Source organism: Schistocerca gregaria, chromosome 2 (assembly GCF_023897955.1).
Source record: "Schistocerca gregaria isolate iqSchGreg1 chromosome 2, iqSchGreg1.2, whole genome shotgun sequence".
NCBI lineage: Eukaryota > Metazoa > Arthropoda > Insecta > Orthoptera > Acrididae > Schistocerca > Schistocerca gregaria.
Window position 1 is genome coordinate 628,222,600 of NC_064921.1, and position 20,953 is coordinate 628,243,552.

The 20,953-nt window shown below is 40.9% G+C and overlaps 1 protein-coding gene across 2 annotated transcripts in view; it reads left to right on the plus strand.

Moving 5' to 3' along the window:
* Positions 1-6,609: 6,609 nt before the first annotated feature.
* The window catches only part of LOC126334640 (golgin-45), a 53,034-nt gene continuing 38,690 nt past the window's right edge, over positions 6,610-20,953 (plus strand). Inside the window, exons 1-2 of one of the 2 annotated variants that reach the window (XM_049997081.1) lie at positions 6,610-6,865; positions 8,064-8,641. In XM_049997081.1, coding sequence (XP_049853038.1) covers positions 8,072-8,641 — 570 coding nt within the window. In that variant the 5' untranslated portion in view covers positions 6,610-6,865; positions 8,064-8,071. Of the gene's footprint in view, positions 6,866-7,131; positions 7,547-8,063; positions 8,642-20,953 lie in introns of those variants that run through there. The other variant, XM_049997080.1, reaches the window with a different exon arrangement.

Below are 20,953 nucleotides of genomic sequence, written 5' to 3' on the forward strand. Positions count from 1 at the left end.
ACTTCTTCTCCTTCCTCATTCTTACAAACAATCTAGTCATCGCTAATTATGTATGTATTTCTGCATTGTCGAAACTTATTCTCCAGTTAACTTCACTAACCCTGCAAAGAATCACTGGTTTGGTTATTCCACGTTTATTCTCTGGTTAGGTGTTATTACATGTTCGTAGAACGCATTTACCGTGCTATTCTGAGAATAGATCTGAAGTGGCTGCTAACTGTGCGCTGTACAACTGGCCCTTAGTAGGGTCGCAATATGCAAAATAATTTATGTCAAAATTCCTTTTTTTTATACACCAGGAAGACAATATGCAGTTTCTTCACCTGTTATTCCTATTAGTCCTTTTTTGCACTTTGGTAGTCCGAATCAATGGACTTAACTAGTAATTGTAACAATATTTAACATTTGCACACCCAGACAATCACATAAACAAACAGTGATGGCATTCACCCATCCAGGTTTATTTGGCTCATCCCATATAGTTCAATCCCCTTTTGTCTACAGAAAAGTTTTTTTTTTTTAATTTCTAGATGTGACAGGGATTCACGTGGCAAAGACATCACAAACACTATGCATGCATTCAAAAATCAACTTAGGATTAGTTTAGAAATCAACTTAGGATTTGTTTAAAAAATGTAAAAAAACCAACAGCCATGTGTTTCAAAATTATATGAATAATCGATAGACCAATGTGTGCTAAACGCTAGGCACTTTCCTTCAAGAATATGGATTTGTCTCCCCTGAAATTGCCTCCTGGGACATATACCCTGGTTTTTCCCCCTCTTCCCCTTCTCCCCAGTACCAGGCCTGTTAAAATCTATGCTGATTGGCATTGAGAAGGGCATTCTATTCAAGATACCTCATTAGGTTTGAGCCAAGAATATATTCTAAGATTTTACAACAAATTGATGTCAGGGATATTGGGTGGTAGTCTTGTTGATCATTTCTACTACCCTTCTTTTAGGTGGGTGTGACCTGTGCTTTTTCAAAATACCAGGCGCAGATGAGTTTGAGGGCTCTACAATAGATTGTAGTTAGAAGAGGGACTAATTCTGTTGGGTATTCAGTACAGAATCTGATATGGATTCTATTGGGCTTTGGCGTTTTTTTCATTTTTCGATTTCAGCTGTTTCTCAACACAACTGCCACTGACACTTATTTCATTCATCTTTACAGTGGTACGACAATTAAATAGGGACAATTCTCCTGGGTTTTCCTTTGTCAAGAAATGGAGATAAGCGTTTGAGCTTTTGATTTGCTATCCTCAATTTGAGTTCCTGTCTCATTTGTTAGGGGCTGAACACTACCTATGATGCCACTAAGAGCCTTTACATACAGCCAGAATTCTTTTGCCTTCTGTGAAATATTATTTGACAATAATCTGCTATGGTAGTCTTTGAAGGCATCAAGCACTGCTCTCTTGCGAGACAAACGCTTTTCATTCAGCATATTTCTCTATCTCGCCCTACACTTTGTTTTACACCCCTTATGCAGTAATGTCTGTTTCTTTAGAAGTTTCTTAAAAGTGACTGTATACCATAAATGTCCCCTCTCATTATGAACTGTTCTACTGGGTACATATATATCCAGTGTGTGGTCGATTATTCTTTTAAACTTGAGCCTGGTTGCTTCTATATGTTCTTGTCCTGTGCTGAAATTTTCAATTTCCTCATTGAGATGTGGCACTCCTCAGCTTTCATCTAGTTTACTGAAGATGTATATCTTACTGTATACTGTTTTAGTTGTCCTTTGTACTTTAGTAACCATTGTTGCCACAACCATATCATGGTCACTGATACGAGTTTTGATGCAGACATCCTCAGACATATCAGATATATTTGTTGCAATCAGATTCAATATAATTTCATTGTGGGTGGAGTTCATAATTATCTGTTGTAGGTAATTTTCAGAAATGGCATTTAGTAGTATTTCACAGTATGTCTTATCACTCCCACCACTAAGAAAACAGTAATTTTGCCAATTAATTTTTGGATGATTAAAATATTCACTGATTATTACAGTATGATTGGGGAATTTATGTACAAGTTTTTAGTTACATTGGGAGGTGAGTCTGGTGGACAATATTGTAGAAGGATCCAGTTATCATTTTATTCCCATGTGTGATACTGAGTCTTGCCCAATCACTCCCACGTGCAGTTTCAGTTTCTATCTCAATGGGTTTGAATTTCTTGTTCACTACAATAAATACACCACTTCCATTTTCCATTTCCCTAACCTTTCGATACAAACTAAATTTGGGCAAAAAATTTCACTGCTATCAGTTTCAGGTTTCAATCAACTTTGTGCACCTAATATTATGTGAGCTTCACGTCAACCTCTGGTACTATGTTGCAAATATTCAGACAGTTAACCATTAGGAATTTAATACTCTCACCTGTGGGAGGCATTTCTCTCGATCTTACACTCAGAGGTGGTCGTGTGACTAGGGCCTCACATCGGGTAGACTGTTCACCGGGTGCCAGTCTTTCGATTTGACGCCACTTCGGCGACTTGTGCCTCGATGGGGATGAAATGATGATGATTAGGACAACACAACACCCAGTCCCTGGCCGGAAAAAAATCTCTGACCCAGCTGGGAATCGAACCTGAGCCCATAGCATTGACATTCTGTCGTCCTGGCCACTCAGCTACCGGAGGCAGACGATATAACACTGGGTTTCCTAGAGCTATCGCTATCTGGGTTGGATGAAGAGTCGCCTAATTAAAAAATCCTTGTGTGAACATCACACACTATCACCTACCTAAGTAGCAGCCTCTGACATGTGGTGCACACCTAATCCATTCAGGGAGACCTACAGTTCTCAACCTTATGGCGCAAGTCCAGTAAGTCTCTGCCTAGCTTGTCACACAACCTTTGAAGTCTCTGGTTCAATGCTTGCGCTCTAGTCAGAACCCAAAAGGGCATGAGCAGTTGTGGAGACAATACTGCAAATTGTGAGCTTCGTTGAAACTCCATGCACAAGGCCGGTCTTCTCAACCTTCCCTGCCAGTCGCTGGAATGACTCAAGTATGATATTGCAGTCCATACAACAGGGACCATTTGTTCCACTGTGCGCGAAAATCTGGAGTTGGTTGCACCATGTTTCCCACAATGGCTGCCACAAATTGAATGGGGCTTCCAAGCATACCCATTGAGTGCACCTGGCGTCCTTTCCACTTCCTGTTGCCATTTCCCTAAGAGATATCATCATTCACCAACTGTTGGTAGTAATTGACTCCTACACATTTACGTTTGCCCCCTCTTGACAACAGACAAAATATGTTTCCTCAAATTAGGTGAAATTAGTCCCACTGCCTCAGTTGCAGTTTCAGTGAAGGACAGAACCTCAAACTTGTCGGTTAGGGGGATCGGTACAACACCATGAGTCCTTGTTGGTCCCTGTGCACTCTGTACAGGACTCCTAGATCTACCATTGAAACGCCACTTGCTACCATATGGACGAGTGCTTACAGATCCTGTACTTTATATACAGGAGACAAGATCCACAGGAGAGTATAGTACTTTAGGTACCTCTGGTGCACGACTCTTGGGTGTTCTTCCAATACAATGATTCGTAGCAACTACCAATCGCGTGACAATAGTCAGAGTAATTCCCAACTCATCCCATGTTTGGTAACAGCATTCATAGTGGGACTGCATTTCGGCTACTGCAGTGTTTTACAGGAAATGAACAAATAACTTTAAAACCACTGATTATCTTTTGATCAAAAACTAAAACTCCACCCATACAGGCCATGAAAGGCATATCGCACTGACCGGCCACTGTGTAATCCTCAGCCCATAGGCATCACCAGATGTGGGTATGGAGGAACATGTGGTCAGCACACTGCTCTCCCAGCGGTATGGGCAGTTTACGAGATCGCAGCACCTACTTCTCAATCAAGTAGCTCCTCAGATCGCTTCACAAGCACTGAGTGCAGCCCACTTACCAACAGCACTCGGCAGACAGGATGGTTATCCATCCAAGTGACAGCCCAGCCAAACAGCATTTAACTTCGGTGATCTGACTGAAATCAGTGTCATGACCGCTATAAGGCTGTTGGCTATCTTTTAATCTGTTGAGCTAAAAAGTTGGTAAACCCCTACAAGGACTGAAGTAAATACACGAAATGAGATTTCTAAAAAGGCAACACAAAACCTGTGAAAAAATTACCAGTTTCTTGAACTTTTTGAGTTTAATTATAGTCGCTAACAAACTCGAAAGCACAGTTAATTTGATATAAATATAGGTAATAGATAGCGCTACACCTGTTTAAGGGAGCACTGGATCTAACATAGTATGTTAGAATATCTCTTACAGTAACTAAATCACAAATGTCAATTTACTACATATTACTCATAGATTATCCAGAGAACAATGGTAGCTTCTGAAAATTCTCAAAAACGTACATTTGTCTTGATATAAAATGAAATTCAGGGGTCATGTACTCTTTGGCAGTAACTGTAAACCTCAAACGCTCATTTTCTATGAAATACATATCTAAAACACTTGTACCGGTATCTAACAAAAGTATGTTTTTTTATTATGTAACTATACAATGAAATTAGAGAACGGTTGTTTTGAACGAAGAGAGGCATACTGTTCTCAGAAATTTTAAAAGAACGCAATTAAGTTTAATCCTACATATGACAATAACAGCACGAGTTTATCGCGGGACTTACAGTGATCGAAATGTCACACTATGTCACATTACAAATGGGAGATTATGCTATCAATAAAAGATTATGGAGAAGCAACGCGAACAGTAAAATATGGGAATCCTGATCTTCAACTCGGCACATGTATCATGTATACGTGGTCTCACACATGGTAAAATTACGAAGTCGTCTTTTATATATAAATAATGTTATATATAAATAAACGAGCGTATTGCATTTTTCTTCACTTAGCTGTTTCTGCGCACTCTTCTACACTACAGTATGAGTTTATCTCGGTCAAAATCGCTAAAATATGCGGCATCCACAAAGCACATTTTGAGGTTGGATTGTTTGGGGGAGGAGACCAGACAGCGAGGTCATGGGGAAGGAAGTCGGCCGTGCCCTTTGAAAGGAACCATCCCGACATTTGCCTGGAGTGATTTAGGGAAATCACGGAAAACCTAAAACTGGATGGCCGGACATGGGACTGAACTGTCGTCCTCCCGAGTGCGAGTCCGGTGTGCTAACCACTGCGCCACCTCGCTCGGTCAAACAAAGCACGTTTTCCGCTTGTTGCAGCTAACATATAGTCATGATCGAGCTGTGGTATTTGTCTGCCTTAAGACTATGCCAGCTTCGTCAAAATGATTATAGCAAATTCCAAGTATCTCATGAATGTATTTCAGAATTGCGGCCTCTGTCATGGCAACCATTCATGCATATGAACAGACGTTTGGCAACCTTAAGATCGTCCGATCCCTTCCCAAATCTTACAGCAAATTCAGAGTTTTCCATGAATGTGTCTTCTAATTTCAGGCTTTATTGTGGTATCCATTAAAGGTCATGACAAGGCATTTGGCTACCTTAAGATCGTCATATCACCGACAGACTATTACAGCAAATTAAAGCTATGTCACTACCTTCAAAATTTCATGTCAATAGACTCGAAATTGTGGCCTGTAGCGCGGTATGCATGCTCCTGAACAGGCTTTTGGGTACCTTACGATCGTCCAATGACTGTCAAAATATATACTGCGAATTTCAGATGTTTCACGTGTCTATTTTCAGTGTTTCGAATCGAAAGACCCAATATTACGGTCTACACTGCGGTATTCAGTCATAATCTTGAACAGCCGTCTGGATACCTTGCGATCGCCTGGTAGCCGTCAAAATCTTTGCAACATGTGTTTCCTGTTTCTCACTGTCTTCAGAATTTCAAGCTGAAAGACCCAACATTGTGCTCTGTGCAGTATCCATCACGCTTTTGATTATATAGGTTATATAATCACTGACTGGGAAACTACGAGGCTCGAGTTGGTTCTAACTGAATAGATCCGTAATCTGGGTAGAAGTGAAAGAGAGAACCGGTTAACCGAACTGCTGCGCTGACGCGAAAGAAAGAACGGCGTTGAAGGTTATCACAGTTTTTTGTTGTTGTCCCAACTCAGTTTAATTCAATTTGAGCTCAGTTTACGCAAGCGTTCAACCCGGTTTAGCGTAAACCCGAGATCGTCCATTGCTAAGCGACAATGTACAACGCTTCCTTCAGCGTTCAAACGACAATGTAAATTAAGATTGCAATATGATATTTCACTATGGAGAAGCAATAATGCACAATATTTCCTCTAGTCTTCAAACAATCCTCTAGTCTTCAAACAATGATGTAAATTAGGATTAGAATAAATTTCAATGTTTTATTTCCTTATTACAGAATCCATGAGGTCCCTCAGACCGCACCATTACGGTTAAGGATTAATGGTTGATAATATGTATGAAAGTGTTCTTCCAAAGTTTACATAATACTTAATATTAATGTATTTTATATTTCAAATAGCGTTTTTCTACAATGAAATATGACAAGGATGACTCGTATAAGTCATCCATACGGTGATCAGGTGAATATTCACAGTGTGTCGATTTTGAATGTGCGCGTTACGCTATTCCACTTTGCTATTGGATCTTTCCCGAAGAAAAACTGAGAGAGATAGTGAGAGAAAACAGCTGTTCTAGTACTACTGACAGTTTGTTTGGTACACATCGCGAAATTTTGACGGAAAATAAGGAGTATGAAGAAATAACTGAGAGATATAACTGTTGTTACGAGACGTTTCCTCAACGTGATTTAATTAACAAATGAGTTTATCAAGACCGTACACTCGTGAGATATACAACTACGGTTACTGATCCGTTTATTTCCACTACCAGGTATACTAGATAACATTCACTTCTGCGTTTGTAATGTTTGAAACGGTATTTGTGTAGTGTTCTGGAAAATTTTAGCATTTGCTGATAATATAACAGTAATATTTTTTCTTAAAACTGGGTGTGCTGCTTGTCCACATATTATTTCTAGAAATATCACCGACACGTATTAGTATCAATTTATACGTTGTAGACTGAATAGAGAGTTTGGCAGTGTATCATCAGAATTGTGCATATATGCATAACCCAAATATCTGACAGCCTGTGTCCGTCGCACATCATTCTTGTATCTGTTTTGTAGGCCCCTACGTCACAATCAGACTGATTGCTGATACGAAGGCCGTATTTAAAAATGAGAACTTTTTGGTTATGGGCAAAATATTTGAAAACCCGCCGTAATACCAAACATAAATGTTTTTTGTTGAAGAACGCAGTAAAGTATATTTCGTTTCAGTTTGTGTGCATTGACATGGTCGTATCTTGTTACGCCCTTTAGAGACAGCATGTAATACAAGTTTTTTTTTTATTTCCATACTGAACTATGGTGCATACAGCAAATGTAACTGTCTGTAATGATGGATAAGGTTATTCCATAAACAAGAAGTTGGATAATTTTTTTAACAGAAATAAGTAGATTCCGTGGTATGTGTAATTTGGGCAGGGGCTGCAGGAACATTGCTTCTGGTATGTTCACATACTGAAGTATCATTGCTTCTGGTATCTTTATATGCTGTAGTCTTATTCTCCAGTTTCAATATATGTAACTAGAGGTGATTGTTTTGTGTGCTTTAGTAGGGTGGTGGGGGAGATGAATCTGTAATGGTGGACACTTTGTAACTGAAGTAGTAGGGTGTTAGTCATCATTTTGGTTTGTTTTGTTACCACACATTTTGCAAATGATGCACTTCATGGTGCACACTAATTTTCAACAGCAAAATTTCTGCCAGCTACTGCGTCTTTGCCAATTATGTATGTGAGCAAGGTGCCTGACAGAATCCAGCAGGTATTTTGAGTGACAACAGGTACATGAACAAAATAATCTTGTGTTTATTTCCTTATGATTGGTATGATGTAGAGCATTTCATTTTCCCCACCTTCATTTTCATCTCTTACTTGTCGTTAGAGCTGAGTGAGTTGTAGATTAACTGTTATTCTAAAGGCTTTAATTACAGAGACATTGACAAAAAAAATTATGTTTCAGTTACCGCTATGAAGAAGACTCAGTTGCTATCCCCGGGTCGTACAGAAGGGGATGGAATGGAGAATGAAGGTGACAATGCTACAGAGACAGTTTCGTTTCGAAATCGGAGAACAGCTTTAGGCGACAAGTTAATTTATCGGCCGACAGATTTCAAAGAATCTACCCCCGTGCCTCCCATTATCAAAGGGCAGATTGTCAACCTAGTACCAAGTAATACTGTGTATATGAAAAAAGATAAGTTACTTAACAGTCTGAAAACAAAAGAGCCGAAGTTTGTTCCATTTGAACCCTATAAAGCTGCTGTCAAACCTATTGTGCCAGTTGAAAAAAGAAATAAAGCAAAGGATGGCAAAATATCCAGGAAATGCAGCATGGACTTGAAACCTGTTTGTAGTGCTGTTTCTGACATTGTAATTGAAAAAGAAAAGGTGATTGAAGAAAGCAAAACTGTTGAGACTAGTAGCATTCACCAGGACCAACCTGAGTGGCTTCAAGAGAAGAAAGCTATGCAAGAAGAAATAAAAACACTGAAAGAAGAAAATGGCCAGCTTGAAAGCCAGCTCAAATTCCAGGCACAGGTAATAATAAAATTGTATTTTAATCATTTTCTTGAACATGGATTAGGATATCATCATATTCTGTATCCACTGTCCTGGTTAATGTACATTTATCTTTTCTACTGGTTCGTAATTGCTTACGTATAATTAAACGTGATGCTATTCCCAATTTTGTTAATGTTACAGTTATGTTTCATATTGTACTTAATCTGTTTGTTTTTTCTTCATTCAAACTGTTTTTGGTATAAGCTGGTTAGGCAATCATTCGTTGATTTAATCCTGCATATATTTAAACATGGAAAAAGTGGACTACACAAAAACTCTCTCACGCAACCGGTGACAAACTTTATCGAAAGTGATCACAGGAGAAATGGCGAAGAAATATAAAAGCTCCTGAGAACTCACAATTTAAAGTAATCCATCAGGAACAGCACATTCAGGCTATCCTGTAACTGTGCACTAATAACTAGACGAGAATGATACAAAAATGTAAAACCCATAAATCAATGAATAAACAAAACCAAAAACATATAAAATACCTGCATAATGGCAGATGTTCGCTACATCAGCTCCATTAGTGGAAGTGGAACACTTTTAAAAATGCAAGCCAGAAAATCGATGTGTTGACTAGATCTTTTAGTGCTTTCAGCTGCCAGGCTAGCTGGTGCTGGAGTTGGCTCTGGTGATGGTGGTGTTGGTGATGGGGTGGCTGTTGTGTGCAGCTAGAGCCTTGGAATTTCTGATAGGTGTGCTGCTTGAAATACGTATATGGGCTTGACCTTCTTGTTGGAATCTGGTCTGTTTCCCATTAATCAAAATGTCAAGCATTTTGCCTCCCCTTGTGAGTATGTGACTTGGCCTGTGTACGGAGGCTGTAGTGATGGTTTGGTATCCTCCATGAATAGCATGACATGAGAACAGGCACTGAGGTCCTGACACACAAAGGTAGAGGCTGTTCTATGTCTGGAAGGCTGGTGGGGGCTAGATCTGGCTTACTTATGTCTCGAGTCGATGGACAGCGCTGGGCTGACCTTGATCCAATGGTGGTAGAGTGTTTGAGTCTGCAAATTCACATGATGGATTCAATGTCTCAGCGTACACTAGCTCAGCCATTGAAGCACATAAGTCCATCTTACAAATGCTCCTGAGGCCCAATAGCACCATGGGAAGGGCCTTACTCTACTCGGCATCACGGCACATCAGTGCTTATGTAATGACTTATCAGTCATTCCCTTGCTGGCTAAGTGGCAGCTCGTTGTTTTGAGGGGGACTGTACTCCAAAATTTAGTGGTCTGTGGTCGTTTGTGATCTGCAGCAAACAGTCAAATTGTGATACCCACTGTGACACAAAATCAAAGGCTGACATTTTTGCTGAAATATTGTCCACTGGTGCAGCTTCTGGCAAGTGGGTGAAACAGTCTGTCATCATGGTTGTATACCATTGGACTGTAGTAAAGGGTTCACTTCAGTGTGGACACGTGCAAAGCGGGTGGTCATGTTTGGAAAGTTTCCTACAGGTGTGTGCACATGTCAGTAAATCTTGTTGCACTTACATTCGCTGCAACTTCTTGCACATTCATGGCAGTCTGTTTGCATGCCTGGCTGGACATACTGATTTGTTGCTAGAGGGGTCATTGATTGTATGCTAGGATAACTCAGCTTGTGTATACACACAGGTGCGTCTTGTCTGATGTGGCTGGTAGGAAAGAATGAGGTTTTGAGGTAGACGTGTTGCAATACAGTTTAATGTTGGTTCTGGGAATTGTGATTTGCTGGAGATCAAATGCTGCTGCTGTTGATAGTAGTTCCTGGTCTATTTGTCATGCTTCAGCATGCTTAGTGTAATAAATGGTGCTGGAGAAACTGCCAACCTGATGGAGACAATCAGCCACCATATTGTTAATACCAGAGACGTGTTTAACTTAGGTAATATATTGTGAGACGAACTTAAGATGGTTATGTTGCCTTGCCGAACAGTTTACGTTTCTCTGACGAAAGATGCATGTCAACGGTCTATGATCAGTATAGATGATAAAGTCTCTGGGTTCCAGCTGAGGCCTGAAGTATTTAATGGCCTTGTAGGTGGCTGTAAGTTTCCAGTCATACATACTCCTTTTTTATTGCAAGGGTGACAGCTTCTGAGAGAAGAACGCTAGCGGTTACCATGCGTCATCACAACATTGATGTAGTGCCGTGGCAATTGCTGACAGACTAGCATCAACTCCAATGTCAAGAGCGCATTAGGCTCAGGGTGCATGAGTAGTACAATTTCCGCGATACTTTTTTTGGCTGCTTCAAATGCCAAACTCTTACCATCAGTCCACGATATGGGCCAGAGAGTGCTGCAGTTAAAGGCTCTTTTAGCTCAGCTGAGTGTGGCAAGTCGAAGTGGTAGTTTGTTGGTACAACTATGTCATTGTGTGCTTATATCCTTTATTATCTTGCCACTCAGTGTTCTGTGACTGTACCACACATCATTTGAAAAATGTTTAATTTAGTATGTCCTTTTCACACATTTGCACTAACATTATGCACAAATTAGTTATTAATATTGTGTAGTATTTAATTTATTAGTCATGTTGTTTTCATATAGGTGGTTAAAAATGAAGTGCAGCTACTCATGGAGGTAGAGTGTGGGCTTAATTATCATATGGCAGTGAAACTTGGTAGATATGCTAGGTAATGCATTAATGTGGAACTGATGTACGCTGGAAAAAAAATTAGTTCCAACAAAATCCGCACCTGGTGGCGAAAGTTGAAATTCATATCTGTTGTGTTATTTTACATCTGCCTGACATCTAGAAGTTAGCTGCACAACTCGCTGAAAAATAAAATTTTACAAATTACAAGTTTAAATGTGTCATAGTGCTTTTCAGTTTAGTGGAAGAGTAGATGTTGTGGATGTTGTCATAGGTTAATTGTTATGGGAGACATACGTCTCAGGACTGTGGCTTCGGTTTCATGGGGATGAGTGTAGTAGGGAAGCTAAAAAAAAAGTACCAGATGACAGAGTTGTAGATTAAATAGCCAAGACAAGAAAATTGTATAGCTGGGAAGAAAGAGTTGTAACCCCTCCACCCCCCTCACATTCCTCCCGGCAGAATTAGAAATGGCATATTTTGAACTAGATAGGTAGAAGGGGAGAAAGAGACATTCCAGTTGGCAGTCGGTTTGGGTTGTTTCCTGAATTAGTAGAATAGCCTCAAATGGTTTACCAGTTTTTGAGCTTAGTTGGGTGAGTGGACTTGTAGGATCGACCTTAAGGGTAGGTTGGTTAGTCGCATAGAAAGAAGTCTTACCGCTAGGAGCAGTCACAGAAGTAGTGTGGGCCAATTGCTACATGTGTGATGTTGCATCAGAACTATCGTGATACCTAGCACCAAGCTTAACCAGGTGACAGATAGCACAGGGACTGTGTGCAGAGGTTTTGATGGAGAGGATAAGGTGCTTATAGTAGGAGCAGAAGGAAACAGCATGGCTAGCAACTTAAAATATAGCTTTAAAGATTACCTAGAGGAAACAGGTGCAGCAACAGCACACACTCATATAGAGTTTTTGGAAATTTTGCAGCATCATAACCAGCTGTGTTAACAGTTTCCAGAAAAATAAAATTAATTTGTTTCATCAGAACATTAGAGGGTTGAAAAACAAGATAGATGAGCTTCTTGTATGCCTAGAAAGATGTGGAAAATTCTGAAGTGATAATGTTGTGTGCCTCTAAAGCACCACGTAACCTGAGAGAGGGAGAAGTTAAATATCAGAGATTATAGACATGCATCGTTACCATGTAGAGTTAACATGGAAAAAGGAGCAATTGTGACATTTATAAAAGTAGAGCACAAATTAAAAAAAGTTTCAAACAAATAGAACTTAGAAGCATGTGCTTGTGAGTTGTTACTACAGAATACTTCTCAGGTAATTGTAAAAGTGTGCAGATCCCCTCTAGAAATCTAGATGCATTATTAAGCCACCTGTCAGACAAGAAGAAACAGTTAAGAGTTTTCAATGTAGATTTCATAAAAGATGCAGACAGGAAAATGAACTAGAATAATTATGTGGACATTTGAATCTAATTTCAGTAACGTATTTTCCATTTTGTGTGCAGCAAAATAGAAAACTGACAGGTAACATTTGTATAGACAGTTCTCACGTTGAAACAATTAATATGCACCCAATTGCTACTGGATTATTTGATCATGACACATAGTTAATGGAAATAACAATGTGCTGCCTTAGAACCATGAGGCAGGTTCATACAGATCCAGATCAGTGAGGCTTATAAATAACAGGATAAGTGCTTTAAGAGTAGGTTAAAAGGGGCGATATAGGATTTGGTATACATAGAAAGAGATGCTAATGTCAAATTCAGTTTATTTCAAGGTAAATTTGTGTAGATATTTGAAAGTTGCTTTCCTAAAAATATTATCCAAAACATCCTTAAAAGAAATTGTGGATAACTAAAGGAATGAAAATCTTATATAAGAGAAAGAGGGAAATTTATATAATAGCCCAGAGTAAGTCAAGATACAAAATTACTTGTACACTGCAAAAAGTATGATAGTATTTTAAGGAAAGTCATTAAAATTTCCAGAAGTATGTGTGTCCTGTCAGAAATAAATTATGCAGATAATAAGTTTAAAACTATATGGGATATTGTCGAATGGGGGACTGGACAGCCTGTCAGTGAACAAGAAACCATAAGGTGTCATAAGATGTCATATAAAATCTTAAAGTCCGAGCCCCTTGGCCTCCAAAGCTTTACGGATTACCTAAGATCCATAAAGATAATGTCCCTTTAAGACCCATCATTAGTGCTATTGGATCTTCTACATACAGGCTAGCGAAATTCTTGGCTAATTTAATGACTCCCATAGTTGGCCATTGTGAACACCACATCAAAAACTCTCAAATGTTTATTGAGAAAATCAAACAGATTAGAGTTGGTCCAAATGATATTTTAGTTATCCTGGATGTGGTCTCGCTTTTTACCAAGGTTCCTATTGAGGACACATTGTAATTTCTGACAGAACACTTTCCTCCGGAAACTGTACAGTTGTTTCGACATGTCATGACGACCATCTACTTTCTGTATGGCGGGAAATTTTATGAAATGAGGGATGGAATGGCAATGGGTTCTCCGTTATCCCCTGTATTGGCTAATTATTTCATGGAACAATTTGAGGAACGTGCACTAAATTCGTCTCCACTCCGTCCATCTATTTTTTATCGTTATGTGGATGATACGTTTTGGGTTTGGCCGCATGGCGCAGGAGCCCTCGAGAATTTTCTGTAACATATGAATAGTGTGCACCCGAATATTCAGTTCACTGCCGAGATAGAGAGAGAGAGAGGGAAAATTGCCATTTCTAGATGTACTGGTGCAAAGAAAAGCAGATGGGCGGCTTGGCCACTCTGTGCACCGCAAACCAACGTACACAGATCTATATCTCGACGCTAAGAGTTTCCATCATCCAGCTCAGAAGAAAGCCGTTCTAACTACATTGATATATAGAGCAAGAACTGTGTCTGACAAAGACCATTTAAATTCTGAAATTAATCACCTAAAATACGTATTTCGTAGGAACGGCTATGGTTCACGGGATGTAAAGTCAGCGTTCTGCAAGAGAAAGAAATGTGAAAATAATGATTATTCGCATGATGAACAACCTAGCGTGTTTCTTCCTTTCTTCGGTTCTATTTCCAGTAAAATAGGCAGGATCCTTCGTAGGCGAGGTTTAAGACCGAACTTTCGACCTCCAAGGAAAATCAAGGGGATGTTGCGACCTGTGAAGGACTGCCTCGGTCTCAGGATTCCTGGTATTTACAAAATTCCTTGTGAATGTGGAAGTAGTTACATTGGTCAATCAGTCCGGACCATTTCCGATCGCTGTACAGAACATCGTCACATTAAAAATAGGGAGCGGGAAAAATCGGCAATTGTGGAGCATAGCATCACTAGGAAACATAAAATTTTGTTTGGTGAAACAAAAGTTCTGTCTCAGGCCTCCGCGTACTGGGACTCAGTAATTAAAGAGGCGATAGAAATTAGAATGTGCGATAAAAATTTTAATCGTGACAATGGTTACAATCTTAGTGGTCCATGGAAGCGAGCGCTCGATATGGAGAAGCGTCGGAGAGATTCGCCGCGGGTCTTCGATACTCCGGGAGTGATGGCGCCACCAGTGCAGGTGTCGACAACATCTGCGACACCGTGGCGTATTCGCCATCCAATTAGGAGCCGTCCAATCACAAGCCGTCCTGGGGCTACATAAGGTCCACCACAGCTGCTGTTTAGCCAGTCAGTTTCCTGACGATGGCGATGGTGGTGAATATCGTCGAAAGCTCGATGTTTTACCAAGATTTGACGCGGCAAGCAGTCCGAGAATATTTTATTCAACAGTGCCGTCGTGAAAGACTTCGTTCTCAGGAACCATAACAGTTAAACTAAATGACAATGCTGTGACTGATAACTCACAGACTGCAATTACTGATAAGTCACTTTCTAAATATAGCAGCAAAAATAGGATTAAATTGGTAAGTAATATCCTTTATGCAGTGCATCACTAGCACAAGGAATTTTTCCAGACAGGTTAAAATGTGCAGTTATTAAACATCTTCATAAGAAAGATGACATGCAGACTTAACAATTACCATCAAATTTCTTTTTGCAAAATATTCGAAAAATTGATGTATTCAAGAGTAGTCTCACACTTAAGTGGAAACAGTTTACTTAGCATATCAGAGTTTGGATTTCAGAAGGCTCATTTGACTGAGTATAAGTCGTAATTAATAAAATATCAGCCAGTTGGTATTTTTTGTGATCTTTCCAAAGCATTTTATTCTGTAGATCATGTTACTTAGACAAACTCAAGTTTTCTGAAATTGATGGCTTTACACACAACTGGTTTGAATTATACTTCACAAACAGAATGCAAAAGGTTGCAACGAATAATTCAAACAATGTCAGAAGGGTATAAAATACTAGTGACTGGTGAGACATCACAAAGAGAGTCCCACAGGATTCAATGTTGGGTCCACTCCTATTCATGAAATAGTTAATTTCTTCGACTTAATATTCTGCAAGTAAAATTGCGGATGATACTATTGTTGTAATAAAGTCCATTAGAGAGAAAGCCACAGAAGAAATTGTTATGATATTTTCCAAAGAATTAAAAAGTGGTTCTCGGAAAATGGACTCTCCTTGTATTTTGAAAAAATGCACCATACCAACAATTGATATAACACTTGAGCAGGAGTAAATAAATAGGGTAGATTTCACCAAATTTTTGGGTGTTCATATTGATGAAAACTTGAAATAGAAGAAGCATATTACTGAGCTTTCCAAACAATTAAGTTCAGCTGTTTTTGCTCTTCGTATAATTGCTAAGCATGGAATGAAATGAATTAACTTCCTGACACATTTTGCATATTTCCACTCAATAATGTCTGATGGAATAATTTTCTGCAGTAGCTCACCATTTAGAAAGAAAGGATTGATTGCATAAAAACAAGCTGTAAGAATAATCTGTGGTGTCACTGATGGACATTGTGTAGGTACCTGTTACCTCTTCAAGAATCTAGGCATTTCCATTGCGCTGTCACATTACATGTATGTTATGTACCTACCTACAACATTAGAGGGAAATAAAAGACCTTCATTACCCACGTGTGTGTGTGTGTGTGTGTGTGTGTGTGTGTGTGTGTGTGTGTGTGTGTGTGTGTATACACATATATACTGACATGTGAAAATATGCACATGTTTAGTGATGAGAGGACAAATTATCAGCCGTGGCCATGTTGGTAGAACCATCTTGGCATTTGCCTGAAGTGATTTAGGAGAACCTAATTCAGGATACCTGGATAAAGCTTGAGCCTCCACATTTCTTAATCTGGGGCCAGTGTATTAATAGATGCACTATCTCATTTTCTTATACAACAATACAGTTACTTGGAACTAATTAGCTTCATAACATGAAAAATAATTTGAGACTTGTTTTCAGTAGATGATGATGTAGATATTTTTATTTATTTATTTATTTGTGTCTAAAGCATCACAATTTAACATACAGGATAATGCATAATAAAACTTATAAATTAACTGCTAATTTAAAAATTTGAAGCTAGTGTTACAACTTAAACGGTGTCCTGTAGTCTATCATTGGTACACAGTGAAATAATCTCAAAAGAAAAGAAATAAGCATAAAGATAACAATCTAAACAATGTTAGGCTAGCATATTGCCGTCACAATGGCTTCAGAGCTTTCAGACATTAGGTTATCAAAGGTACATCTTGCAGGACGTAGTCTACATTGCTGTACATGCTCAGTAGTTTGTTGAACAAGGGGTTGATGATGTGGAATAATCTCACTTCTGCATATTGTCTTTTGACATTGCGACCCCTATTCTGAACGTACTCATTTTTCAAGGAGGTCTTTTTCAGTGAAACCAGCTGCTAGATTTTCCGATGGTGTCATCAAGTGGTGCTCAGACCTTGTCTTCCACATAGATAATGAGAAGCCAGTTTTATCTGCTGCCCTCAGGAAACTTTTTTTTTTTTTTTGTGTCAGTCGTGGAGGTGGAGGATAGTGACCAGAAAATGAGTGTTTATTGGCAGTATATACCTTATACCTTTCTCTGCTTGTGGCTATCTCACACTGATGTCTGGAGCAACAGTTTAAGCTAAATGGAGGAGTTTATCCTGCTATGTAGGTTTCAGGTATCCAGTAATGAGTTTACATGACTCATTAAGAGTGGCATGGGCAGAATTTTGCCAAACAGGGTTAGCCATTTCAGCTGTAGCATCGCGCAGATAAAACTGTACTTCATTTTTGATGCTGCACCCAAATATGTTCCCATAATTTTGTGCAATGTGTGATCTTGCACTTTTTATTGTACTTCTGACAGTGCTGCTTGAAATGCAATATATTGTCAAGAGTGATCCCAAGATATTTGGGATGGAAACTGTATTCCAGCTGTACTACTCTCCAAGTCACTTGAAGTTTCCTGAGTGCCTGTCTATTCTTTAGATAGTATGCAAACACCTATTCTGGGATTTGGTTTCAACTCATTCTTATATTAGTATTTATCTTACTTTTCCAAAGCAGCGTTAGTCTGGCAGATAGAATAGGCCCAAGATATTCCTGCCAGTCATAAGAGGCGATTAAAAGGAGTCTCACATTTTTTGGCCCTTGTGTGATGGTTCCCTGTAGGGTTTGATCTCCATTTTTCAAAATTTTCCCGAAGAACGAGCCAACTGAGGAAGGGCGCCTTACATGGCGCGCCGTATCCATCATGCACTCAGACCTATCGCATCTTTCGTCGACGTGGATCTGCACTTCTGCTCGTTCTCCAACTGTTGGGCGAGATCACCCTCCTGGGTGCGTTTTTCTCCATCAACTGTGTAGTATCATTTTCTATGCCGACAGTGATAATGGACTTGTTTGCTTGGTTGCACCACGGTAGCCAGTATTTTGTAGTGGGGCCACCATGTACCCTGTTGGTTGTAGCCCCCTGACCACACAGGGATCGCTCTGATGATGCCTGCGCCTTTAGCTCCCCACGTATGCCGAGGAGTAGTGTCAGTCATCCCAGGGCATCGGGGCTCCTGGTAATGGCCATCCTCCCAGGTGGCCTTTGCTGCAGCTGGATGGCGCTTGTGGGGAGGGCCCCCAGTCAGAGTGGGTGGCATCAGGGCAGATGACACGCGATGACGCATAGTATATCATTTCTTGCTGATGGTCAAACACAAGCAGTCTCTTAAGTGTTCACGGGCTCAATTCAACGCCCAGATGTACGACCACAAATCATTCGCCTCCTTGGCCACACCATGGGAGGAACGTCAGGCTAAGAATGGCAGCTGCTCTTATTCGCCCCGGTACCTTGTATGTTCGAGATCTGATACCCATCAGATTTATCGTGATGATGAAGCCTCAGTTTTTTGTTGAACATTTAGAGGACAAGTTTGGGGAGGTGGAGGAATTGTCCAAAATCAGATGTGGGTCAGTCTTGATCAAAACAGCGGCCTCTGCCTAGTCATGGGTGTTGCTTGCTTGTGACAAGCTGTGGGATGTTTCTGTAACCATTATGCCCCATAAGAGCTTAAATATGGTCTAGGGCATCATATTTCAAAGGGGCCTTCTTTTTCAGTCTGACGATGAGCTGTGCGCCAATTCAGAGCGCCAAGGTGTACATTTCGTTTGGCGTGTCCACTGGGGTCAGAGAGATAATTAGGTTGCTACGGGTGCCTTCATCTTGGCCTTCGAGGGTGATACATTACCCGGGAAAGTCAAGGAGATGGTCTACCAGTGTGATGTAAAGCCCTATATCCCTCCCCCATTGCGGTGCTATTAATGCTGGAAGTTTGACCATATGTCTTCCCACTGTACTTCCAGCGTCACATGTTGAGATTGCAGATGCCCATCACATCCCAATACTCCATGTGCCCCACCTCCCATTTGTGTCAACTGCAGAGAGCACAATTTGCCTTGCTTGCCTGACTGCAGGATTCTCCAGAAAGAAAGGAAAATCCTGGAGTACAAGACCCTGGACCGACTGACCTACACTGAGGCTAAGAGGAAATTTGAACGCCTACATCCTGTATGTATGACATTGTCTTACGCCGCCGCTACAACATTTCTAGCCCCATCGGCTCTGCCAACCCCAGTTACCTCTCAGAGCCAGAGCCTTGATGGTGGGGGCCACTTCCCTCCTTGTTGCTCTCCTGCACCACCTATTTTGGGAGCAACAACCCAACCCCCCTCCCCCCCCCCTCCCCCCCAACTATCATCAGGGATATCAGTCCTCACTTCTTTGCCAGAGGAGCGTAAGTCTTCTTTGGTTCCTCTTGCTAGGAAAGGGTCCCTTAGGTCACTCCCTTCCCAGGTTTCTGCTAGTGGGAAAGATGACACCTGCCAGTGGCTGAAGATCCCAAAAGCAGCTGGTCGTAGGGCTTCACGCTCATCCTCAATCCCATGGACTGAATCAGTGAAGTCCTTCCAGCCAGGGAAACCCAAGGAGCAGTGAGAGAAATCCAAAAAGAATATCTCCAAGACCAAGGGAATTGTGGTGGCACCCATACTGCTACCTACAAGCTCTGCGTATGTGGATGAGATGGACATTCTGGCGTCTGCTGAGGACCTAGATCTCGCTGGACCCTTAGACACAATGGATATAGGTTGCCCAGGCAATAAGTCGGTGTCAGCAGGCGACCCTGAGGTGTAAGCTGCCTTATTGAATGTTCCAAGCCTTCCCAGTCTCAGGATGACGTCATCCTCCAGTGGAACTGCGGCACGTTTTTCCACCACCTGGCTGAGCTACGGCAACTGTTAAACTTCACACCTACTTTCTGCATTGCTCTCCAGGAAACCTGGTTCCCGGCAATGCAGACCCCTGACCTTTGCAGCTATAAGGGATATAATAGGAACCGTAGCGACTATAATTGAGTGTCAGGTGGAGTTTGCGTTTTGGTCCTGAACTCAGCCTGTAGTAGTGAAACTGTGTCCCTTCAAACCCCTCTTGAAGCTGTGGCTGTCAGAATAAAGATGACACAGGAAATAACTGTCTACAATGTATTTCTTCCTCCAGATGGTGCAGTACCCCTGAATTTATCAGCTGCACTGACTGATCAACTCCCTAAACCTTTACTAGTTTTGGGAGCTTTTAATGCCCGGAACCCCTTGTGGGGTGGCACTGTGCTTACTGACCGAGGCAGAGGTGTCGAAACTTTACTGTCTCAGTTCGACCCCCATCTTCCTGTCACTGCCTCGGCATCAGACACATGGATGCCTACCCACATGGGCTTTAAACAAGGCGCACTGGGAAACTTTCACCTCTGATGTCACCATTGAATCTCCCCCACACGGGAACATCGATGTAATGGTTGAGCAGGTGACTAAAACAATCGTTTCTGCAGCAGAAAACTCGATCGCTCGCTCTTTAGGATGACTTCAGTGAAAGGCAGTCCCTTGATGGTCGCTGGAAGACACTGAAGCAATTAAGGAGCATCGGTGAGCCCTACAGCAGCACCCTTCCCTGGAGCACATCATAACCTTTAAACGACTCTGTGCCCGTGTTTGCTAACTTATCAAATGACAGAAGCAGGAGTGTTGGGAGAGAGATGTCTTGTCCATTGGGTGCCATACGTCACCTTCCCAAGTCTGGGCAAGGATCAAACATGTTTTTGGGTATCATATCCCAACAGGTGTTCCAGGTGTTAACGTAAATGGCGTGTTGTCTACCGAAGCAATCACGATTGCCGAGCACTTTGTTGAGCACTATGTTTGATCCTCTGTGTCGGAGAGTTACCCCTTAGCCTTACCCACTCTCCAACGGCGG